At 47.6% G+C, this 23379-nt stretch overlaps 1 protein-coding gene across 4 annotated transcripts in view; it reads right to left on the bottom strand.

The window, feature by feature from the left end:
• Nucleotides 1-7975: 7975 nt before the first annotated feature.
• Nucleotides 7976-23379, bottom strand: part of RNF34 (ring finger protein 34) — a 49456-nt gene continuing 34052 nt past the window's right edge. For all 4 annotated transcript variants that reach the window (XM_030219895.1, XM_030219897.1, XM_030219894.1 and 1 more), the window contains 3 exons: nucleotides 11957-12158; nucleotides 11836-11865; nucleotides 7976-8813 (listed from right to left, as the gene is read on the bottom strand). In XM_030219895.1, coding sequence (XP_030075755.1) covers nucleotides 8626-8813; nucleotides 11836-11865; nucleotides 11957-12158 — 420 coding nt within the window. In that variant the 3' untranslated portion in view covers nucleotides 7976-8625. The remainder of the gene's footprint in view (nucleotides 8814-11835; nucleotides 11866-11956; nucleotides 12159-23379) is intronic.

The following is a 23379-nucleotide window of genomic DNA, read 5'->3' as shown; positions in this document are numbered from 1 at the left end:
TGCTGATTCACATGGAGGCGAGAAACAATCTTGGGCAGGAAGGAAGGCACTGTGCGAATAGTCACTCCTGCCTCAGTGAACTGCAGAAAAGGCTCTCGACATGAGTGCGCCTGGAGCTCGGAAACTCTTCTGGCTGAAGTGATAGCCACCAAAAAGACTGCTTTCAACATCAGATCTTTCAGAGATGCCCTCGACAAGGGTTCAAAAGGCTCTTAGCACCAGGTTGAGATTCCACGCAGGCACCACTGAGTGCAGAGGAGGGCGCAGGTGATTAACTCCCTTGAGAAAACGTACCACATCTGGCTGCGAAGCCAGGGAAGCACCCTTCAGCCGGCCCCTGAAGCAAGCCAGAGCCGCTACCTGGACTTTAAGGGAACTGAGCGACAGGCCTTTCTCCAGACCTTCTTGCAGGAACGCCAGCACTGAAGAAATTGGAGCAGTGAAGGGAGAAAGTGAGCCTGCTTCACACCACGCTGCAAAGGTACGCCAAACCCTGGCATAAGCAGTAGAAGTAGAGCGCTTCCTCGCTCTCAGCATAGTGGCGATGACCTTGTCTGAGAAGCCCTTCTTCCTCAGACGCTGCCGCTCAATAGCCAGGCCGTAAGACCAAAGGGGGAGGGATCCTCCATCACCACGGGACCCTCATGCAACAGGCCCTGCTCCACTGGCAGCCGCAGAGGGTCGTCCACTGAGAGCCTGATCAAGTCCGCATACCAGGGACGTCTGGGCCAGTCCGGACCCACCAGGATTATCCGGCCCGGATGCTTTGCCACCCGGTCTAGTACCCTGCCCAACATGGGCCAGGGCGGGAACACATAGAGAAGCTCTTGTGTCGGCCACTGTTGGAGAAGAGCATCTACTCCCAGAGATCGAGGGTCCCGTCCTCTACTGAAAAAGCGCGGCACTTGGCAATTGGCCGATGACGCCATCAGATCTAAGCTCGGCTGGCCCCAGCGCTTCGTGATGTCCAAGAACGCCTGAGCCGATAACTGCCACTCTCCGGGATCCAAGGTATGGCGACTGAGAAAGTCCGCCTTGACATTCATGACTCCGGCAATGTGGGCAGCTGACAGCTGTTCCAGGTTCGCTTCCGCCCACTGGCATAGATTCATGGCTTCCTTGGCACCTCCCTGGCGGTTGACATAGGCCACAGCCGTGGCATTGTCCGACTGGCTCTGAGTTCCAGGAGGTTGATAGACCACTTTGCCTCTGCAGGAGACCAGAGCCCCTGCGCTGTCCTTCCCAAGCAGTGGGCTCCCCAGCCCGTCAAAGAGGCGTCCGTCGTGACGACAATCCACTCCGGGGTCACAAGAGGCATCCCTGCAGACAACTTGTCTGTCCTCAGCCACCAGCTCAGCGTCTTGCGCACTGCTGGGTCCAAGGGAAGGCGCACAGCATAATCCTCCGACACCGGAGTCCAGCGCTGCAGCAGAGAGTGTTGTAGTGGTCTCATATGAGCCCTGGCCCAGGGCACTACTTCCATCGTGGCCGTCATAGAGCCCAACAGCTGCACATAGTCCCAAGCCCGAAGCGGAGAGGCTACTAGGAACTGGTCCACCTGAGCCTGCAGTTTGACAATCCGATTGTCCGACAGGAACACTCTGCCCACTTGGGTGTCGAATCGAACTCCCAGCTGGCTTTTCTCCCAGTTGATGATCCACCCCAGGGAGCTCAAAAGAGCAATCACCCGGTCCACAGCTTTGCCGCACTCTGCATAAGAGGGGGCTCGGATCAACCAGTCGTCCAGATAAGGATGGACTTGTACTCCTTCCTTTCGCAGGAAGGCCGCGATGACCACCATTACTTTGGAGAAGGTCTGCGGAGCAGTAGCCAACCCGAACGGGAGGGCTCTGAACTGGAAGTGTCGGCCCAGGACTGCAAAACGCAGAAAGCGTTGATGAGGAGGCCAGATGGGAATATGCAAGTACGCTTCCTTGATGTCCAAGGATGCCAGGAACTCCCCTGCCTTCACTGCCGCTATAACAGAGCGGAGAGTCTCCATGCGAAGGTGCCGAACTTTCAAGGCCCGATTGACCCCTTTGAGGTCGAGTATAGGCCGTACAGAACCTCCTTTCTTTGGTACCACAAAGTAAATGGAGTAACGTCCCTTGCCAAGCTGATTTTCTGGCACCGGAACGACCGCACCCAGGCGGATCAGATTGTCCAAGGTCTGCTGCACTGGCACAGCTTTGACCGGAGACTTGCAGGGAGAGAGTACAAACCCGTCTCTTAAGGGTCGGCAGAACTCTAGCTTGTAGCCGTCTCTGATGACTTCCAGCACCCAAGCGTCTGAAGTTACTCTGGTCCACTCGCCCAGAAACGAGGACAGGCGTCCTCCAATCTGCACTGGGCCATGGACCAGGACCCCGTCATTGGGTACAAGACCCTGGGGGAGGACCGGAGGGCGCACCTCCGGGACGGCGGTCTCTGCGAAAGGAATGCTGCTTGGGGGAGAAATTCCTCTTGAAGGAAGAGGGGGCAGAGGAGCCCGACTTGCCCGGGCGGTATCGACGGGCTTCCTGAAACCGTCCTCTGGAGATACCGGGGCGAGCACTGGCCCGAGCCCTGACCTCTGGTAACCTCTTACCCTTAGACGTGCTGAGATCGGTCACAATTTTGTCCAGCTCGACCCCAAAGAGCAGCTTGCCTTTAAAAGGCAACTTAGCCAGGCGGGACTTAGAGGCGTGGTCAGCAGACCAGTGTTTCAGCCAAAGCCACCGCCGCGCAGAGACTGTCTGAGCCATACCTTTAGCCGAGGCTCTCAAGATATCATACAGTAAGTCTGCCAAATAAGCCAAGCCCAATCCGAGGGAGAAGCCCGCTGCACAATCGTCAGGCACGCCCTGGCCACATAGGAGCCGCAAACTGAGGCCTGCAAACTTAAGGCAGCCGCCTCGAAGGACGACCTTAAGGCCGCCTCCAATCTTCTGTCTTGGGCGTCCTTTAGGGCCGTGCCACCTTCCACCGGCAACGCCGTTTTCTTAGTCACCGCAGTGATTAAAGAATCCACGGTAGGCCAAAGAAAGGCCTCCCGTTCACTTTCAGGCAAAGGATAGAGGCGGTACATAGCCCTAGCCACTTTGAGGCTCGCTTCCGGGACATCCCATTGAGCCGAAATTAAGGTGTGCCTGGCATCATGCACGTGGAAGGTTCTAGGCGGGCGCTTCGTCCCCAGCATAATGGCGGAGCCAACAGGGGCTGAGGGAGAGACGTCCTCCGGAGAGGAAATCTTCAAAATGCCCATGGCCTGCACTAACAGGTTGGGCAAATCCTCTGAGCGAAAGATCCGCGCTGCAGAGGGGTCATCCGCTCCATCCGAGCGGGAATCCGTCTCCTCCAAGGAATCCCCAAAGGACCGTTGGGAGAACTCAGATACGCTGCCCTCATCTACATCAGAGGAAACAGCGTCCTCTAAGGCCTGGGAATCCACCCGAGGGCGTTTACTTCCGGGGGCCTCAACCCCCGTTATCGGACAAGGGAGAAGGGGCAGCGTTTTGCATAAGGAAGGCCTGATGCAGCAGCAAAATAAACTCGGGGGAGAAACCCCCCAGACTGTGCACTTCAGCAGCCTGGGCCACAGCCCTAGACGCACCCTCAACCGGCGCTCGCAAGAGCGGGGGAGAAACATGCTGCGCATCCAAGATGGCGTCCGGCGCGACACTCCGCGAAGGAGCTGCGCGGGATGACCGGCGCTTAACTTTAGCCGCTTTTTTGCCGTCGCCCAAATCAAGGGCGGCCATGGCATTAACGTCTCCCACCTCAAGGGCGGCCCAAGAAGAAGCCGTCCGAGCAGAGTGGCCGGCCAAGATGACGGAGGCGAGCAGCGGGGGATGGGCGTTTATGGCGGGAAAAACCGCCGCACCGGAGGAAGACCCGGCTCCGAACTGACACCCAACAAGGGCGAATCAGACTTTAAGACCCCCACATCCCCGCTAGAAGCGCACACGCGGTCCGGGGAGCGATTCTTCGCGCCCTCGCCCTCCGACGCCATAGGCCACGTGGAGATCGATCGGGGAACCCCCTGCCCGCTATAAAAAGGTAAAAATTACCAGCTTCTCGCTCCGAGCTGTAACGACCTGGTGTCCCAGTGAGTAGCTGCAATAAACGTTTAAATAAACGTCGAAATAAACGCCTTTAAGGATGTACAAATTTTTTTTTTTTTTTTAACGGAGCCAGCGGGAGGGGGGAGAAAAGGAGGGACCTGGTGCCACCAGGTTTGCACTTGCTCAAGAAGAGCCCTCAACCCCAGGTACTCAACAAAACCTAAAAATTAGGCTTGGAGACCTAGCCAGAGCTGCTGCTGTGTGTGACCACCACCTGCTGAGATAGAGAACATACTGAGGAGTTTCCGGCAGCACATGACCATATAGGGAGGCAAAAGGATTGCTCTCAATCTCCACCTGCTGGTAGATGGACACAACCCACCAGTCTATGGATTGATCAGCGTGATGATATGGAATGTCATTGTATACATTATGGCTAGAACAGTGTCCAATGCAGCACTGTTGAACAGCAAGTTCTGGCTCCACTGTAGTTAGATCAGTCTGAGCTCCAAGTGCCAAAGCAGACAAGATAATACAGGAGAAATTAGAAGCTGTGTGAAGGTAAAAAGTCAGCCGAGGAAATTTAACACACTATAAACAAGTAAGGATGCTTCCCTTAGCTCATAGATATATTTTTACTTCAGAAAAGGTTTTTAAAAAATAGAATAACCAAGTGCTGTAATCCATTATAAACCTTTATTAAGTTCAAATCAACACTTACAAAATTACAACCTTCTGTAGGATCTCTTAAGTGGGAATGTTATTACCAAATCTCTTATAATTATCCATTGTTATATAAAGACTATTACAGCAGTTTGCTCCCTTCTGAAAAATAAAAGTTGATAATTTTTACATTGATGACTTATTTAAATAGCAGTAGAATTCAGCTACATGCAATTTTTTATTTTTTTTTTTTGTAATAGTGAAATGCTTTCATCTGATCTCATGTTATTAAATGCAAACACTTCATTGAAATGTTGGGGGGGAGGGAAGCAGCTACCTGGAGCCAGTGAGGACCAATTAAAGAACCTTCATGCTTTTTGATAATTTCTTTAATCATTTTATAAACTAAAGAAAATGCCATCATGGTTCGGTCACACTTCAGAAAGGACAATCAGTCTCCTACCAATGGTTTTATCATTATACTGTTTTCCCCTCTGAACATCCCTAAAAAGCAGGAGGTATTAGCACTGCACTAAAAGGTCTTGAAATTAACAGGTCTAACCACTGCATTATTGCTTAGTAGATGTATGAAACAGCAGCCCCCAGCATGGGCGGAGGCAGGCTAATATATAACCTAACCCTGGTTAACAGGACCACAGGCCAAATGCTTCCAGCATGAGAGGTCTGTCAAAAACCTGGATGCTTTACGTTTATAAAATACGGATGGTTAGTCAAAAGTTGTGATGTAGTTGTTTTACACATACATACAGTGAATACTGCTTATGCTTTAACTACATTTTTACTAAACCATGTTGCCACTGAAGCTGAGAGGTGTGTGTGGCAACTGCTAACAGGCATGCTCACAAATCTTTTCAGATATCAATTAATGTAAACTTAGGCTAAGAACTATTCCACAAACCTTCTAAAGTCCCAGCTTTTATTCAGCTTAAAGGCAAGCTGGACCTATGTGTCTTCAGTAGTAAACCCACAGAAGAGTACATGGCTTTTAAACAGACAGCAATAGATGGAAAAGGATGAAATGGGGCACCAAATCAGGTAAAGCAACGTTTGAGGAAAGGTAATTTGTGCCAGATCTTAATCTATGCAAGTATTTAAAAAAGAAAAGGAGGAAAAAAAACAGGACGGGCGTTTTATGAATTGGACATCTCTATGCTAGATCATTTTGCTGTGATATTATGCTGTGAAGGAGGGGGGACACAATGAGCCTTCTTGGGAACAGTTTTGCAAAAGAATGGGGTCCTCCTTAGCACAGTTGCTGGAAACGGAGAGGAGGTCTAAGCTGGGCCTAGAAGAAGTTCTGTATTTGTTTTATGAGTGATAAAAACTGAAAGGGGGGACGTAGTAAACTAAGTAAATACAGTTTGAAAGTTGCTCCCATTCTACACCATTACTTTCTACCTGTATAAAAACGCAGTTAAGGCTTACATGGAGGGACTGGAAAGTTTTTGAAGACTGGTGCCACTGCATTTTCAAATTACTCCCAAGACCAGTACATGGGTACAGAAATATGCAGTGTGCATGTTGCCTGCTTTTTCAGAGAGAACATGCTTTAAAAATGAGCTTGCAGGTCCACAGTCACTTTTCAATGTAAAAAAAAATGGGAGTAATTAAAACTTAGCATGATCTCGCTCGATGTGAGTGGCACAAATGCTTGGGATGCGTATCATCTTGTGGTATAAGATGAGTCTAGACTAGAAGCTATTACTATCTGATTTCCTTCATGGGGTCATATTTTGCAGTGGTCTAGGATCAAAGTCTAAAGATTCAGTGCCAACTTGGCCACCAGCTCACAGGGACATGAGGCAAGGGCTCTGTAATGACCACTAAAAGCAGGAACTGCTGTGATCTGAAATCAGAGTTTTAAGCAGGAGGCCAGAGAGCATCACTTACCTGGGTCTTACCTGTTTTCAGCCTAGTTTACAAAGGGAATAAGGCTTAGGAGATCATGTTCTCTCTCTTAATAGTATTATCCGTATCAAATTTTAGCACAGCAATGTGCAAGTATCTTTTTACAAGTATGTCTACACTTAAATACCTGAAAATTAAATGTCTGCATGACGCTTCTTGTTACCTGTGGGATCTGTGCACTTCATTACTACACTGATCAAAAGCAAATGTGGTCTAGCAAGTGGACTTCAGTTTTAAGGTGACTGTTGGTTGGGCAAATTAAGGACCTCTTTTACAAAGCCGTTCTAGCGATTCCTGCGTGGCAAATGAAAAGGAAGCCCATTCAATTCCTATGGGCTTCCTCTCATTTGCTGAGTGGGAATCACTAGCACTGCTTTGTAAAAGAGGGCCTATGTACCAACAGCCCCAGTTCCTACTGATCATTATGTCTGCTCTCTAGCACTACTGCTAAAAAGTTCTCTGAAATCCTTATCACATCAACTTCAAAAGTGCTGTTTTAATACATCACAAGTTTTAGAAGATATGGGGAAAAAAAAAACAACCGAAACCTGGTCGAACATCACAATTAGTTTTAAAACTGAAAGGCAGCACCTGCCATATCAAGAATGAAAACAGGATCTACTATCCTAACATTCCCTAGAAAGCGCCGGATCATACCAGGGATACATTCAGGCTGTAGCTGCAGCATGCCACTTTTCCTTACAGAACAGCAGTGCAGGCAGCTCAAATGTTTCACAGAAAGAAAGTACTGCTCTTTAGATTTTAACCTAAAATTAGTGAAAATGCATCCATTTTTAAAGACTAGGCACAAAAGCCTAGTATTGTGCAAAGGGCCCATTTCTTGTTTCCCAGCCTTTATGAAGCTTCGAACCTGGACTGCCAGTTCTCTGTCAGCAGCTTACCCCAGCTTTCTGAGAGAAAACCCAACCTGAAAACGTTAAATGCTTGTGACTGTGTAGGCTTCTTACCTAGTCCTCAACAGGCTCTATGGAACCCCACTACTGCAAAAGGCATTATTATGTAGGACCAGACTAAGTGTCAAGCTTTCATTTATATGTGACCAATCCAATCATATACTTACAGTGCACAAAGGAAGGAGAAAGGGAGAGGGGAATATTCTTCAGAAGAGAGCAACAGGTGACAATGCAGCACATATTTAATGCAGGTTGTTTAAACCCATAACCTCAGCTGCTCCTAATGTATGAATGAAATAAAGTAACATACTCCTAATATTTTTGCTACTCAGCAATGGCTTGGAGCTGCTCCTGAGGGAACACTGCTTCAAATGATCTAGAGAAAGAATTTTTTTTTTTTTTTTTTTTGGGGGGGGGGGGGGGGGGGGGGGGGGTTACTATATGCTATCCATTCCTTTCCAAATGTAAAAAAAAAGTACTGTCTACTCTTTGCCAGAGTAGTTACACATCTCAGTACTCCTAACACAAGGAGCAGACACTACCTACAGCCGAGCATTGAACTTATACCAGAGAAGGACTAACCCTGGTCAAAAGAAAAGAATATGCATAATGCAAGATCTCCAACTGCATGGAAGCATCCAGCTCCACTGGACTCACATGAAGTCAGATCTAATTATGAGAATGCAAAACTGGAGCCAAACCTATACAGGATATGCTCATACACACAGAGCAGCTGAGGTTCAACAGATGTGGAAAAGAAACTGCTGGTTTAAAATGAGCTGTAAAAACTGTTGGCTTTTGCATGTGGCTTATTTAGCAAAGCGATGCAGACAGGCTTCATGCCATATGCAGGTTTCAGGTCCCTGTGTACTACAGAAACTATTTCCAATTAATCTGAAACATTATTAATTCTAGCCATAAGATAAAATCACATTTTACGTCTCCTATTTGAAATCAAAAGCTGTACTATGGAATCCAAGCACGGGCTATATCTGTTTTATCCATCTTTATCATTAAAATACTTCAAACTCAAGTCACAAGTTGCACGGTCTGCCCAATTTTTTTGGTCTCAGGTTTCAAGATTTGAATACATGGACAGCACGGACAACATACTGCCGACAGATAGGGCACTCGCTCATTCTCTTTCCACACTTGGTACAGGTCACCATATGGCCACATTCCAGGAGAACACAGTCTATCATTGCATCCATGCAGATCCGACAGATATTATCGTCATTAGTCATCACCTGTGCCTTCTCCCCATCTGCAAGAAAGGAAAAGAAAAAGGTCAGAAGGTTCTGCAACAGGCAGAGAAAAACCAGGCTTCCATCAGACAACACAATCCTCTTAAAATATGCTTTCCCCATAGCTGAAACAGCCCCTTTCTACCTAAACATGCAACCAGCACCGTGTACCACTGAAGTGGGAGTATGGCTATCACTTTAGGTATGGAAACCTCCAATTGTTGGTCCATCCGTAATGGTAAAAAAAAAAAAGACGACAACACCAACCTGTATGAACTGCAATTGACCACAGTCAAGCTTGTACAGCTAACAGGATACAGCCTCAGCCATAGCATTTACCCACGTTTATTGATGGTTAGTTTTCAACACAAAAGTACAAACAGTTTTTTCAGAGACTTCAAAAAGGTACACATTAGCTCCTCATCTTCCTACTACTGTTCCCAATTTTCTCCTACTCATTGTATACTTGTCATCCCTTTCCTTGTGAACATGTAGCACCATAACAGAATAGGATAAGACCCAACGACAATATCAGCAACTAGACAGCCTGGAGGTGGAGCCAGAGCCGTTCAGCCTCTTCACCCAAAAAGGAATTATGACTCCTCTGCTTAGTAAAGAGAGACTTTTTTTTGGTTATATTTGTACCCCGCACTTTCCCACTCATGGCAGGCTCAATGCGTGATAGTAAGAACCAAAGTCTGTATTCATGAACACACAATACACCACCTTTCCAAGTTAACATGTGTCATGCGTGCACGCACACACAAACAGTACCATTTCCAATCTGACTGTTGATTGGTGTGCAGAGTGGAGTTAAACTCTATTAAAACTATTCTGTGACAAACTGGCTCATGTACAAGGCATAATTTCCTCTGACCTGACACCCACATTATTGTGCTAAACCTGATAGTTAAAACTAAGCTCGTCCCTTTAAAATCAGCAATACCCAAGGTATTTAGTATACAAGTGGACAAGTTGTACAGCAATGCTATGAAGAGGGAAAAAAAGTCAGCTGGACACCATTACCTTAATTTGGTTGCCATGCTCTTGTTTTATTACATCACCTCAGGTGGCTTTGAGTAACTATATCCCCCTCCTCCTTTAGAACTGTTTGCTAGCATTAGGAATTAGCTCTTCCATTTCTCCCTGGATCCTAGTGCACCAATCTCAGTCATGCATCCTGGCCTAAAGAGCCCCATGCTGCTCCCTTTCCTCTCCAGGAGGGAAACAGAAAATTACTAGGGCTGTACATTTAACGCATTAATAATGCAGTTAATGTGTTAAATGCTTAACTAGCATTAAAATTTTTAAAGCTGTTAACTCATTCCTGTCTCCCCATCCCCCAAATACAGCTTTGCCCATCTTGTCTCTCTGTCCTCTCCCCCTCCCACTGGCTTGCTCATTTTACATGGTCTGGAGCTTGTGCGCCGATCCTTGGCTTCTCTCTTCACCATGGCTGCAGCGGCAACCAGCAAAAGACAGGCGCAGGGACGTTCCCCTCTGCATGCTGCTGCTGTTTCTGGGTCCGGCAGAGTCAGGGCAGCACGCAGAGGGGAACATCCATGCGCCTGTCTTTTGCTTGCTACCGCTACAGCCGCGGTGAATAGAAAAGGGATCAGCGCATGCGCATGAGTAAGCCAGTGGGAGGGAGAGAGGACAGGGAGACAAGACGGGGCAAAGCTGGATACAGGAGCCAGAGGAAGAGACAGGGTAACTCAGGAGATGGAGGATGAGGAAAGACAGGGCAACGCTGGATATGGGGATGAGGTGAGACGGGGCAGTGACACTATGGTGAGGGGAAAAGATGGGGCAATGCAGGATATAGGGGAGACAAGGCAATAATAGATGGGGTGGGGAGAGAAAGGTTGGGCAGTGTGGGATGATGGTTTTGTTTTTTGGTAGTGGGGAAAGGAGAGACGGAGTGATGGTAGATGGTTGGGGGGTGGGACCAAGAGACAGAGTAATGTTGGATGGTGATGGTGTATGAGAGGGAAAAGATGGGTGATACTGAACAGTGGGGGGGAGACAGAGAGGTGATGCTGGATAGCGAGAGGAAAGAGAGAGATGGGTCAATGGTAGATGGTTGGGGAAAGAGGGAGAGAAAGGGATGGCAGGGGAAGAGAGGGATGAAAAAGAAAAAAAGAAAGGGACGAACAGAAGGTAGGAGAAAGGAAGAGAGGGGAAATGCACATAGATGGCAGGGAAAGGAAGAGAAGAGAGAAGGAAGGATTTGCAGCCCATGGATGGAGGGAAAGGAAAGAGCTGGAAAATATATATAGACATGAGAAGGATGCAGAAAAATGGAAGAAAGTTGGACGTGAAAGATGGATATAGGGCAGAGAGTGAAGAAGAAAGGAGGAGAGAAAAGATATAGGAGGTCCTGGAAACAGAGTTCAGGGCACAGAGACAGGGAACAAGATGATCAGAACAATTGAAATCACCAGTTCACAAAGGTAAGAAAAATGATTTTATTTTCAGTTTAGTAACTTAAACATGTTAGTTCTGAGAATTTATTTCTTGCTGTCTATATTTTGTACTGAACAGGAGGAAATGTGAGTGGGGACATTTTACATGATTAATCAAGTGATCAAAAGTCTCAGTCGCGATTAAACATTTTAGTCAACGAGCCGCCCTAGAAATTACAGTGTCCAAAGAAGTGCATTAATGCCAAATCTGTGGAATACCATTGGATTTTAGTCTATTTTAGGAGGAGTTAGTATTTCTTTCAAGAGCAGGTCAGTCATGACTTAGGCAGTTATTAACTTTGACAATGACAGCCCAGAAGCTATTTGGTATATAATGTACAGACCCCCTGTCTGGTACGCCATACTACAACGGCAAACTATCACCTTTAAGGATTTTAGAGGGCACAGAATGCAGAACGACAACTTTTTTTTGGAACGTATGGACATTTTCTTCCCAGCTCTGCTAGAGAACCAGCCTGATGTAGAGATTGACACAGGCCTCCGTGTAGCAGCTGCTACAGGACCCAAACGTAAAGCAGTCTCATATTTAGGAAAGGAACTTAAACTTTCTACTCACCTAGAATACCACCATTGTCTAGATGTTCCACTGGAGAAACAAAAGTATGGGAGAAATATTATGAACCTGAAATCAAAATGAGGAGGAAGCAGAAAAGTTGGAAGAGAAGAGCTCAACCTACACGATTTGCGATTCTCTTCTGTTTCTTTGTACAGTCTGTTCACTTTCTCTACCAGTTCCCACTTTTCACAGCATCCAGAATAATTAACAAAGTTACGCGCCAGAATTTCCTTAAGCTGTCGAACAGTTAGGTTTTCGATGTCCTCGAGTCTCGACAGGTCAGATAGAGATGCCCTGGCTCGTTTTCGCGACAGCCCCGTTGTCTGAAACAAGACATTTTGTCAGTGGTTAAAAGCTGAAGGTCAATACACATCCAAGCATGCTAAGGCCAGATGGCAGGAAAACTGACCAGAAAATCACACAGGGTCTGAGGCAGGGCAGGTGGGTGGACTAGTCACCTAAGGGGTCCTTATCAGTCAACTGCCGTGTTAATGTCAATATGTATTAGGACGGTTTTGGAAAAAAAGGCATCAGCTCTTACTCCAAATTTCAACTTCCGCTTGATGTGAGGAGAGCAGGGAGGAGCTAGCCAATTACACATCTAAGCCAGATTACTTCTATCAAACAAAAACTGCAGAGGCAGTGTCTATGAACCACTCAAAACAGATCTGGAACCCTTGCTTTGATTGGTCTTGTCCTGGATGGAAGCTGCTGTATAAAACCAAGGGTTATCTCATACTGAAGCATGCAGTTCTTACTGTCTCCAAGACCACACAAAAAAAAGTCACTGCTTTTTAACTTTGTTCAGTCAAAATATTCAAGCGAGTTTTATTTTTCATAATAACTCATCTTTCCAAATCAGGCAACTAACAATCAGGCACATTAGGCAGTTCCCTGCCCCAGACAGCTTACAATCTAAAGACTATTGCAATGAAAGATGACGTAACTTGCCCAAAACAACAAGTTGCATCAGTGGAATAAGCAGGATTCAAATCGGTTTTCATTATAATACTTTAACCAGTAGGCTATTCCTCACTCTATCTGTGACAATTCAGAAAGACTTTGCTCCAGTTAATCATTTAATCCTCCTGTAAAACCTATATGGACGATATTCGGAACAAATTATGTGTTCACCAGATGCCAGTGAATGTATAATTTACTTATCCATTAAGGTCAACACTTAAATGGCCCAATGCTCTCCAAATAAGTTACTAAAACAGATTAATATCATAAATGTTGGTGAGAGGTGGAGCAGTGGTCCTCCTAACAGGGATCCAGATGGTGAAGATACTCAGCCACTATTCAAGCTAACAGTTATAATTTTAATTACTTATATTCTGCTGTATCCCAATATAGGTTCTCAGCACATTACAATAAAACTTGAACTAGATCATAACACTCATTCAATATAGTTCTCCATCAAAGCAAAACATTTACAAAAAAGAAAAAGTTTTGATTGCTTTCTTATAAGAGTTGTAATTACTCAGTGATTTAATATCTCCAAGTAAGATGAATCAAAAGTTAGCTGCCCAATAGGAAAATAAAGACTGAACTACTTTTTTGATGATATACCCCTGTGAATAGGGAACAATAGTAACATAAAAATTATGAGTATTATGTTTTGATTTATATTAGCCAACACACAAGAGATAACACATTGCGGAGCCATCCCATACAAGATCTTGTAAACCAAGCTTAAACAAGATCTGTTTTAGTTTAGGCCTGCTAAATAGCCAAAGAGCAAGACTAAACTAAAACAGTTAGTACCAACTTGGTCGCTGGCCACAGTTAGCGACGCTGAATATACGGCGCAAGTTAAGTGTCATCACTTCACACTATGCCATCTATTAAAGAGATACTACTACTAATCATTCTATAGAGTTAGACACACAGCAACACTGTATACTAAACACATACGAGACTGTTCCTGCTTGACAGAGATTACAATCTAATCAAGACAGACAAATAGGACAAATAAGGGATTAGGGAATTACTTACGGTGGGAATGATAAGACAGACATGGGTACTGAACAAAAGATGTTTTACTGTGTAGCATATTATGCTATATGATATACTGTTATAGGAATATTTTTGGGTGAATTTCTTCTAAAAGGTGGTAAATAAATCCTAATAACCAAATTTAAACCAACCAGTGACCATGCTGGTTCAAAATGGTAAAGTTATGCCTTACCTGATAATTTTCTTTCCTTTAGTCGCAGCAGATGAATCCAGAAACTGATGGGTTGTGTTCTTTTACCAGCAGGTGGAGATAGAGAATACTGTACTGAAGACAATGATCCTGGATGACTAGTCCCTCAAGTCAGTCAGTGTATGTCGCATCACAAAGCAAAAGCAGAAGCAGAAGAACTACAGAGACAACCTTCCTCACAAACAAAAAATTGTAACCATAACTGGAGAACAGGAAAATTCATCCCATTCTTCATAGGTAAAGAATTCTGTTTTTGTTTTTTTTAACGAAACCTAAAACAATCACAGAGAAAAGGTGACCGCAAAAAGGAAGGAGTTGATGTGGCTGAATGGGAGGGATCCTGGATTCATCTGCTGCGACTAAAGGAAAAAAAATGAGCAGGTAAGGCATACATTTTACATTCCTATGCGTCAGGAGCAGATGAATCCAGAAACTGATGGGATGTAGGCAAAGCAGTTTCCTAACAAGGGTGAGAAGCCACCGTTTCCTTTGACAGTGCTGCTGCCCCAAACCGGGCATCTGAATGGGCAGCCACATCCAGCCAGTAATGCTTCGAAAATGTATGCAAGGAAGCCTAAGTGGCTGCCCAACAAGAGAAAACATTCATCTCTGCCCAAGAAGTTGCCTGTGCTTGCAGAGAATGAGCCCACAGGGCGAAAGGGGCTGTCTTGCCCTCCAGAAGATAGGCAGACAAAATTGCTTCTTTGAGCCAATGCGCTACCGTCACCTTGGAAGCCGCATAGCCTTGCAAAATCTTCAGGGTAATCCTCCCTGGCAAAGGAAGGCAGAAAAAGCGGCTGATTGATATGAAAAGCAGAAAGTACCTTGGGTAAGAAAAGAGGGAACCGTCCGCAAAGTAACCCCAACCTCTAAAAACTGGAGGAAAGGATCTCGGCAGGACAAAGCCTGGAGCTCAGACACCCGCCGGACAGAGGCATTAGCCACCAGAAAGACCGTTCTCAAAGTAAGATCTTTGTCCGAAGCCCTGCACAAAGATTTGAAGGGAGCCCTCTGAAGAGCTTTAAGAACTGCATTCAAATTCCAAGATGGACATAGAAGACAGAGGGGAGGGCGCCAAGTGAAGAGTGCCCTGCAAGAACCGAACTACATCAGTATGCGCTACCAAGGAGGAACCTGACAAATGGCCACGGAAATAGGCAAGCACCACCACCTGAACTTGAAGAGAGTTATATGCCAATCCCTTCTGCAGACCCTCCTACAAAAAGGCCAGGATCTGGAAAACCGTTGTTCGAAAGGGGAACCAGGAAATGTTCAGCACACCCTCAAAGTGCACCACACACGAGCATATGCCATAATCTTTTCCTGGCGCGAAAAAGGGTAGCAATGATTGCATCCAAACACCCCTTCTTCCTTAATCTGGACCTTTCAAGAGCCAGGCCGCAAGAACAAAGCGGGAGGGATCCTCCATCAGAACCAGACTCCAATATAAGAGATCGGCCAAAAGAGGGAGTCGCAACAGAAAATCTACCAGAAGACTGATCAGGCCCACATACTACGGATCACCATGAGTTGATGAGTGGCAATTCCCCACCTCTCCAGAATCTGGTGAAATGCCATTTCTGAGAGCTCCCATTCCACCTGATCTAGGAAATTGTGGCTGAGAAAATCTGCCTAAACATTCAATTGTCCCGCAATGTGAGACACTGATAAACAGAGGAGATGGGCCTCTGCCCACCCCAGAAGGCGCTAAGCCTCCACCACCATCTCAGCACTGCGTGTGCCGCCTTGTCAATTTATGTAAGCCATGGCTGTCATGTTGTTTGAGAAAACTTGAACCGCCTTGCCCGACAACAGGTCCTGAAAAACATGCATTGTTTACTGCCATCAGCTCTACGCGGTTGATCGGCTATCCGGCCTCCATCTGTCCAACTGTAACCGGCGAGGCTGGCATCTATCATCACCACCACCCACGAAGGAGAAACCAATGGCATCCCCTGGCATAGGGTTGACCCCTGAAGCCACCACGCCACACTGCGTCACGCCTGAGGCAACCAAAGCAGAAAGTGGTGATACTCCAGAGAGACTGGTGACCACCTACTCAGCAAAGAGTGCTGTATAGGGCACATATGAGCCCTGGTCCACAGAACCACCTTCAGAGTGGCTGCCATAGATCCAAGCATCTGAACATAATCCCACACGCGGGGGCTTGCCACCGCCAGAAGCCATTGAACCTGCAGCTAGAGATTCTCCCTCCGAGCTTCTGGCAAGAACACCTTTCCCTGAGTCATGTCAAAGCACATGCCCAGATACTCCAAGGACTGGGTCAGGACAAGATGACAATTCATCCAAGGGACTATAGCAAGGACACCACCCAACCGGTGGCCTGGCGACTCTCCTGTTCTGACACCGCTCAGATCAGCCAATTGTCGAGGTAGGAGTGCACACGAATCCTCTCCTTCCACAGAAAGGTTGCCACCACCACCATGACTGGAGACATGACATGACATGACATGGAGAAGGCGTAACCCTAGTAGCGCTTTAGAAATGTCAAGTAGTAGTAGTAGTAGGGACCATGGCCAGGCCAAAGGGAAGGGCCCAGAACTGAAAGTGACAGCCGATCATGGTGAATCAAAGAAATTGCTTATAAGGAGGCCAAATGAGAATGTGCAAGTAGGCCTCCTTGAGATCCAATGCCATGAGAAACTCTCCCGGCTGCACCGCCACTACGACCGACTGAAGGGTTTCCATGCATAAGTGCCTGAACTTCAGAAACTGATTCACCTTCCTGAGATCTAAGATGGGGCGGAAGGAGCCTCCTTTCTGAGCAACGACAAAGTAAATGGAATATTGTCTCTGTTGCTCCTTGGAGCGAGGCACAGGTACCACGGCTCCAAGATCTAAGAGCGACTGCAAGGTGGTCTAGACAGCTGATCGTTTGGAAGCCGTTCCACAGTGGGACTCCAAAAACAAATCTGTGATGCACGAAATTCTAACCGGTAACCGTCTTGGACAATATCCAGGATCGATTGACTTGAGGTAATCTTGGTCCACTCGTTGAAGAAGACAGTCGGGCAACCCCCTACCAGAAGCCACGAAGAGTGGGCCGGCGCCCCATCACTGGGAGGGTCGACCAGCCAGGCCACTGAGCCAGCAGTTCTCGTTACCACAAAGAGCACTAGAAACCAGAGGAGGATCAGCCCAGACAGTACTTCAAGTCCCGGAGCCGAGGTCTCGAACACTTTGGCCGAAGACTGGTCTTCGGCTTATCCTCCGAGAGGTGCTGCGACTTAGAATTGACCAATCTTTAACTAATTTTTCAAGATCCTCCCCAAAAAGAAGTTTACCCCTAAAGGGCAACTTGGTGAGGTGCTGCCCAGTGATGCAGCCACAAAAGATGATAGGTCGTGACCATCAGGGCCATTTCCTTGGCTGAAGCCCAAAACCAAATCATACAAGGACTCTGTCAAAAGGCCAGCCCAGATTCTAATTGTGGAGTCAAAGCGATGACTGCCAACAAGGAACTGCAGTCTTGCTCCAGTGCCTGCTGAAACCAGCTAAGGCACACCCTGGCTGCCTAAGAACTACAAAATAGAAGCTTGCAAAGCCAGACCAGACACCTCAAAGGCTTGAGCAAAGCCTTCAGTTTCCTGCATATACAGTGGTGGAAATAAGTATTTGATCCCTTGCTGATTTTGTAAGTTTGCCCACTGACAAAGACATGAGCAGCCCATAATTGAAGGGTAGGTTATTGGTAACAGTGAGAGATAGCACATCACAAATTAAATCCGTAAAATCACATTGTGGAAAGTATATGAATTTATTTGCATTCTGCAGAGGGAAATAAGTATTTGATCCCCCACCAACCAGTAAGAGATCTGGCCCCTACAGACCAGGTAGATGCTCCAAATCAACTCGTTACCTGCATGACAGACAGCTGTCGGCAATGGTCACCTGTATGAAAGACACCTGTCCACAGACTCAGTGAATCAGTCAGACTCTAACCTCTACAAAATGGCCAAGAGCAAGGAGCTGTCTAAGGATGTCAGGGACAAGATCATACACCTGCACAAGGCTGGAATGGGCTACAAAACCATCAGTAAGACGCTGGGCGAGAAGGAGACAACTGTTGGTGCCATAGTAAGAAAATGGAAGAAGTACAAAATGACTGTCAATCGACAAAGATCTGGGGCTCCACGCAAAATCTCACCTCGTGGGGTATCCTTGATCATGAGGAAGGTTAGAAATCAGCCTACAACTACAAGGGGGGAACTTGTCAATGATCTCAAGGCAGCTGGGACCACTGTCACCACGAAAACCATTGGTAACACATTACGACATAACGGATTGCAATCCTGCAGTGCCCGCAAGGTCCCCCTGCTCCGGAAGGCACATGTGACGGCCCGTCTGAAGTTTGCCAGTGAACACCTGGATGATGCCGAAAGTGATTGGGAGAAGGTGCTGTGGTCAGATGAGACAAAAATTGAGCTCTTTGGCATGAACTCAACTCGCCGTGTTTGGAGGAAGAGAAATGCTGCCTATGACCCAAAGAACACCGTCCCCACTGTCAAGCATGGAGGTGGAAATGTTATGTTTTGGGGGTGTTTCTCTGCTAAGGGCACAGGACTACTTCACCGCATCAATGGGAGAATGGATGGGGCCATGTACCGTACAATTCTGAGTGACAACCTCCTTCCCTCCGCCAGGGCCTTAAAAATGGGTCGTGGCTGGGTCTTCCAGCACGACAATGACCCAAAACATACAGCCAAGGCAACAAAGGAGTGGCTCAGGAAGAAGCACATTAGGGTCATGGAGTGGCCTAGCCAGTCACCAGACCTTAATCCCATTGAAAACTTATGGAAGGAGCTGAAGCTGCGAGTTGCCAAGCGACAGCCCAGAACTCTTAATGATTTAGAGATGATCTGCAAAGAGGAGTGGACCAAAATTCCTCCTGACATGTGTGCAAACCTCATCATCAACTACAGAAGACGTCTGACCGCTGTGCTTGCCAACAAGGGTTTTGCCACCAAGTATTAGGTCTTGTTTGCCAGAGGGATTAAATACTTATTTCCCTCTGCAGAATGCAAATAAATTCATATACTTTCCACAATGTGATTTTCCGGATTTAATTTGTGATGTGCTATCTCTCACTGTTACCAATAACCTACCCTTCAATTATGGGCTGCTCATGTCTTTGTCAGTGGGCAAACTTACAAAATCAGCAAGGGATCAAATACTTATTTCCACCACTGTATCTTTCAAGACACCACCACCTTCCACTGGAAGTGTGGTCTTTTTAGTGACCACCGCCACCACAGCGTCCACTTTGGGCAAGGCAAATAGTTTCCGAGTGAGTGGGTGACATATGATAGAGACGGGGCATAGCCCTCACCAAACCCAAATCAGGGTCAGTTCACTGAGCCGTAATGAGCTCCTGTATAGCCTCATGAACCAGAAAGGCTCGAAAGAACTTCCGAGTACTACCCATCTTCAAATTCATGGAAACTGCTGACTGATATACTGACTGACTGAGGGGCTGGCCATCCAGGATCACTGTCTTCAGTACAGTACTCTCTAACTCCATCTGCTGATAGATGGACACAACTCATCAGTTTCTGGATTCATCTGCTACTTACGCATAGGAACTGGCCTTATGTTTTCTAGTTTATACTTGTCCAAACAGAATAGAGGGTTCAAAGTACAGTGTTTCGGCGCACAGCGCCTGCATCAGGGGTCTGTATCAAACAGACAATACCAATTAAACAAAGCAAATAAATAAACAATTATATATATATATATATATATATATATATATATATATATATATATATATATATATATAAAACGCACCTCCAACGTTCTAATGAAGCCTCTGTTAGCCAACATTCTAAAGTGAAGGGGGTGAGATCGCATTGTGTCTGCCCCGCCCACGCGTCAAACGTGATGACGTCGAGGGCGGAGCAATGACACTCAACCAATAACAACGCTCGGCAGCGAAGCGTCAGGGAAGGAGGCGGCGCTCTCGACGTCTAGCCTTCCCTTCGCTGTGTTCCGCCTTCTTCTGACGTCAAGGATGACGTCAAAAGAAGGCGGAACACAGCGAAGGGAAGGGAAACCTAGACGTCGGGAGCGCCGCCTCCTTCCCTGACGCTTCGCTGCCGGAACCGCCACGGAGGTAAATTTAAAAACAAGAAAAAAAAAAAAAAAAACAACCATGTTGGGGGGAGAGAAGAGGGTGGCCACTAAAGAACAACAATGGGAGCGGGAGAGCAGGGGAGAAACGACAGCATGGATGCGAAGGGGGGGGGGGGGGGGGGGGGGAGAAGAGGGCGGCCCAGGCGGGGACATGGGAGAGAGAGGAGCATGGATGCAAGGGGGGTCATGAAAGGGAGACAGGGGACTTGCTGCAAAAGGATGAATGGAGGCGGCAGGGGACAGAGGAGCATGGATGGGCATGGATTGGGATGGTAGGGCTCAGGAAGAGAGGGCAATTGCTGGAAAGTGATGAATGGAGGGGGCAGGGGACAGAGGAGCATGGATGGGCATGGATTGGGAGGGCAGGAGAGAGGGAAATTGCTGGATAGGGATGAATAGAGGGGACAGATGGGCATGGATGGAAATGGATTGCAGGGCAGGCCTCAGGGAGAGAGGGCAATTGCTGGATAGGGAAAAATGGAGGGGCCAGGTGACAGATGAGCATGGATGGGCATGGATTCGAAGGGCAGGACTCAGGGAGACGGGAATTGCTGGATAAGAATGAATGGAGGGGACAGATGGCCATGGATGGATATGGATTGCAGGGCAGGCCTCAGGCAGAGAGGGGAAATGCTGGATAGGGAAAAATGGAGGGGCCAGGTGACAGATGAGCATGGATGGGCATGGATTGGAAGGGCAGGACTCAGGGAGAGGGGAATTGCTGGATAGGGATGAATGGAGGGCACAGATGGCCATGGATGCATATGGATTGCAGGGCAGGCCTCAGGCAGAGAGGGGAATTGCTGGATAGGGATGAATGGAGGGGCCAGGTGACAGAGGAGCATGGATTGGAAGGGCAGGACTCAGGGAGAGGGGAATTGCTGGATAGGGATGAATGGAGGAGACAGATGGCCATGGATGGATATGGATTGCAGGACAGGCCTCAGGCAGAGAGGGGAAATGCTGGATACGGAAAAAATGGAGGGGCCAGGTGACAGATGAGCATGGATGGGCATGTATTGGAAGGGCAGGACTCAGGGAGAGGGGAATTGCTGGATAGGGATGAATGGAGGGCACAGATGGCCATGGATGCATATGGATTGCAGGGCAGGCCTCAGGCAGAGAGGGGAAATGCTGGATAGGGAAAAATGGAGGGGCCAGGTGACAGATGAGCATGGATGGGCATGGATTGGAAGGGCAGGACTCAGGGAGAGGGGAATTGCTGGATAGGGATGAATGGAGGGCACAGATGGCCATGGATGCATATGGATTGCAGGGCAGGCCTCAGGCAGAGAGGGGAATTGCTGGATAGGGATGAATGGAGGGGCCAGGTGAAGAGGAGCATGGATTGGAAGGGCAGGACTCAGGGAGAGGGGAATTGCTGGATAGGGATGAATGGAGGAGACAGATGGCCATGGATGGATATGGATTGCAGGACAGGCCTCAGGCAGAGAGGGGAAATGCTGGATACGGAAAAATGGAGGGGCCAGGTGACAGATGAGCATGGATGGGCATGGATTGGAAGGGCAGGACTCAGGGAGAAGGGAATTGCTGGATAGGGATGAATGGAGGGGCCAGGTGACAGAGGAGCATGGATTGGAAGGGCAGGACTCAGGGAGAGGGGAATTGCTGGATAGGGATGAATGGAGGAGACAGATGGCCATGGATGGATATGGATTGCAGGACAGGCCTCAGGCAGAGAGGGGAAATGCTGGATAGGGAAAAATGGAGGGGCCAGGTGACAGATGAGCATGGATGGGCATGGATTGGAAGGGCAGGACTCAGGGAGAGGGGAATTGCTGGATAGGGATGAATGGAGGGCATGGATGGATATGGATTGCAGAGCAGGCCTCAGGCAGAGAGGGGAAATGCTGGATAGGGAAAAATGGAGGGGCCAGGTGACAGATGAGCATGGATGGGCATGGATTGGAAGGGCAGGACTCAGGGAGAGGGGAATTGCAGGATAGGGATGAATGGAGGGGACAGATGGGCATGGATGGATATGGATTGCAGGGCAGGCCTCAGGCAGAGAGGGAAAATGCTGGATAGGGATGAATGGAGGGGGCAGGGGACAGAGGAGCATGGATGGGCACACACACACACTCTCTATCACACTGTGTCTCACATACACACTTGCACACACTCTCATTCTCACACACACACTCTCTCACAAACACACTCTCTCTCTCACACACTCACACTTTCACTCTGACTCTCAAACAGTCACTCTCACATACACTCTCCCAAACATACACACTCCGAGGAAAACCTTGCTAGCGCCCGTTTCATTTGTGTCAGAAACGGGCCTTTTTTACTAGTATATATATAAAAATAACGCACCTCCAACGTTCTAATGAAGCCTCAGAAATTTCTTTTCTTTCCAATGTTCTAAAGTTGTAGTTGAAAGATCGCAGTCTGTCTGCCCTGCCCTCGCGTCACAACGTGATGACATCGAGGGCGGAGCACTGACACTAAACGAATTGGAACACACGCACCACGAGTTTGACAGCGCAACCCACAATCTCAACCAGCCACCTAACATTGCCTACACGAACGATGTTGATGTCATTTGCAAACACTATAGGGAGGGAGCGAGCCAGCCACAAACACCACGACGGAGGGAGAGCGGGAGCGAGCCAGACAGCCTCCCTGAACGTGGGACTGAAAACACACACAGGACCCCCCCCCCCCCCCCCCCCCACCAAACGGACCCACAGGAGGCAAAACAACGGAAACCCAAAAGCAGAACACACCGCTCCCCCCCCCCCCCCGGCAAACAGAATCACAAAAATCCCAGAAACTCAGTTCTCCCTCCAAGTACACGGTCCGCCCAAGCCCCTCCCCCAGACGCATCACCCAAGCCCCTACCCACCCGTCACCGTTAAACACCCCCATACTAACCCCCCTCCCGTCAAGCTCCCTTCCTTTGTTTCCTGCTGCCCAACCATAGCATTAAAATCAGTTCACTAACCTACTCTATCAGCGTCCCGCCCTTGCATAAGCAGGAAATGAGGGCGGGACCACAGCTGAAACAGAAGGGGAGCCGGCTACAATCTGTGAAAAGCAACAAAGAATAAAAAAAAAAAAAAAGAAGCACTTCAATGCTGCCACAACAACTTTTGAACAAGGTACACTTCACAAAAAAAAAAAAAAAAACCCTACATGTGTCTCTCAAACAACTC

Source organism: Microcaecilia unicolor, chromosome 11 (assembly GCF_901765095.1).
Source record: "Microcaecilia unicolor chromosome 11, aMicUni1.1, whole genome shotgun sequence".
Taxonomy (NCBI): Eukaryota; Metazoa; Chordata; class Amphibia; order Gymnophiona; family Siphonopidae; genus Microcaecilia; species Microcaecilia unicolor.
This window is presented reverse-complemented; position numbering and strand designations above follow the sequence as displayed.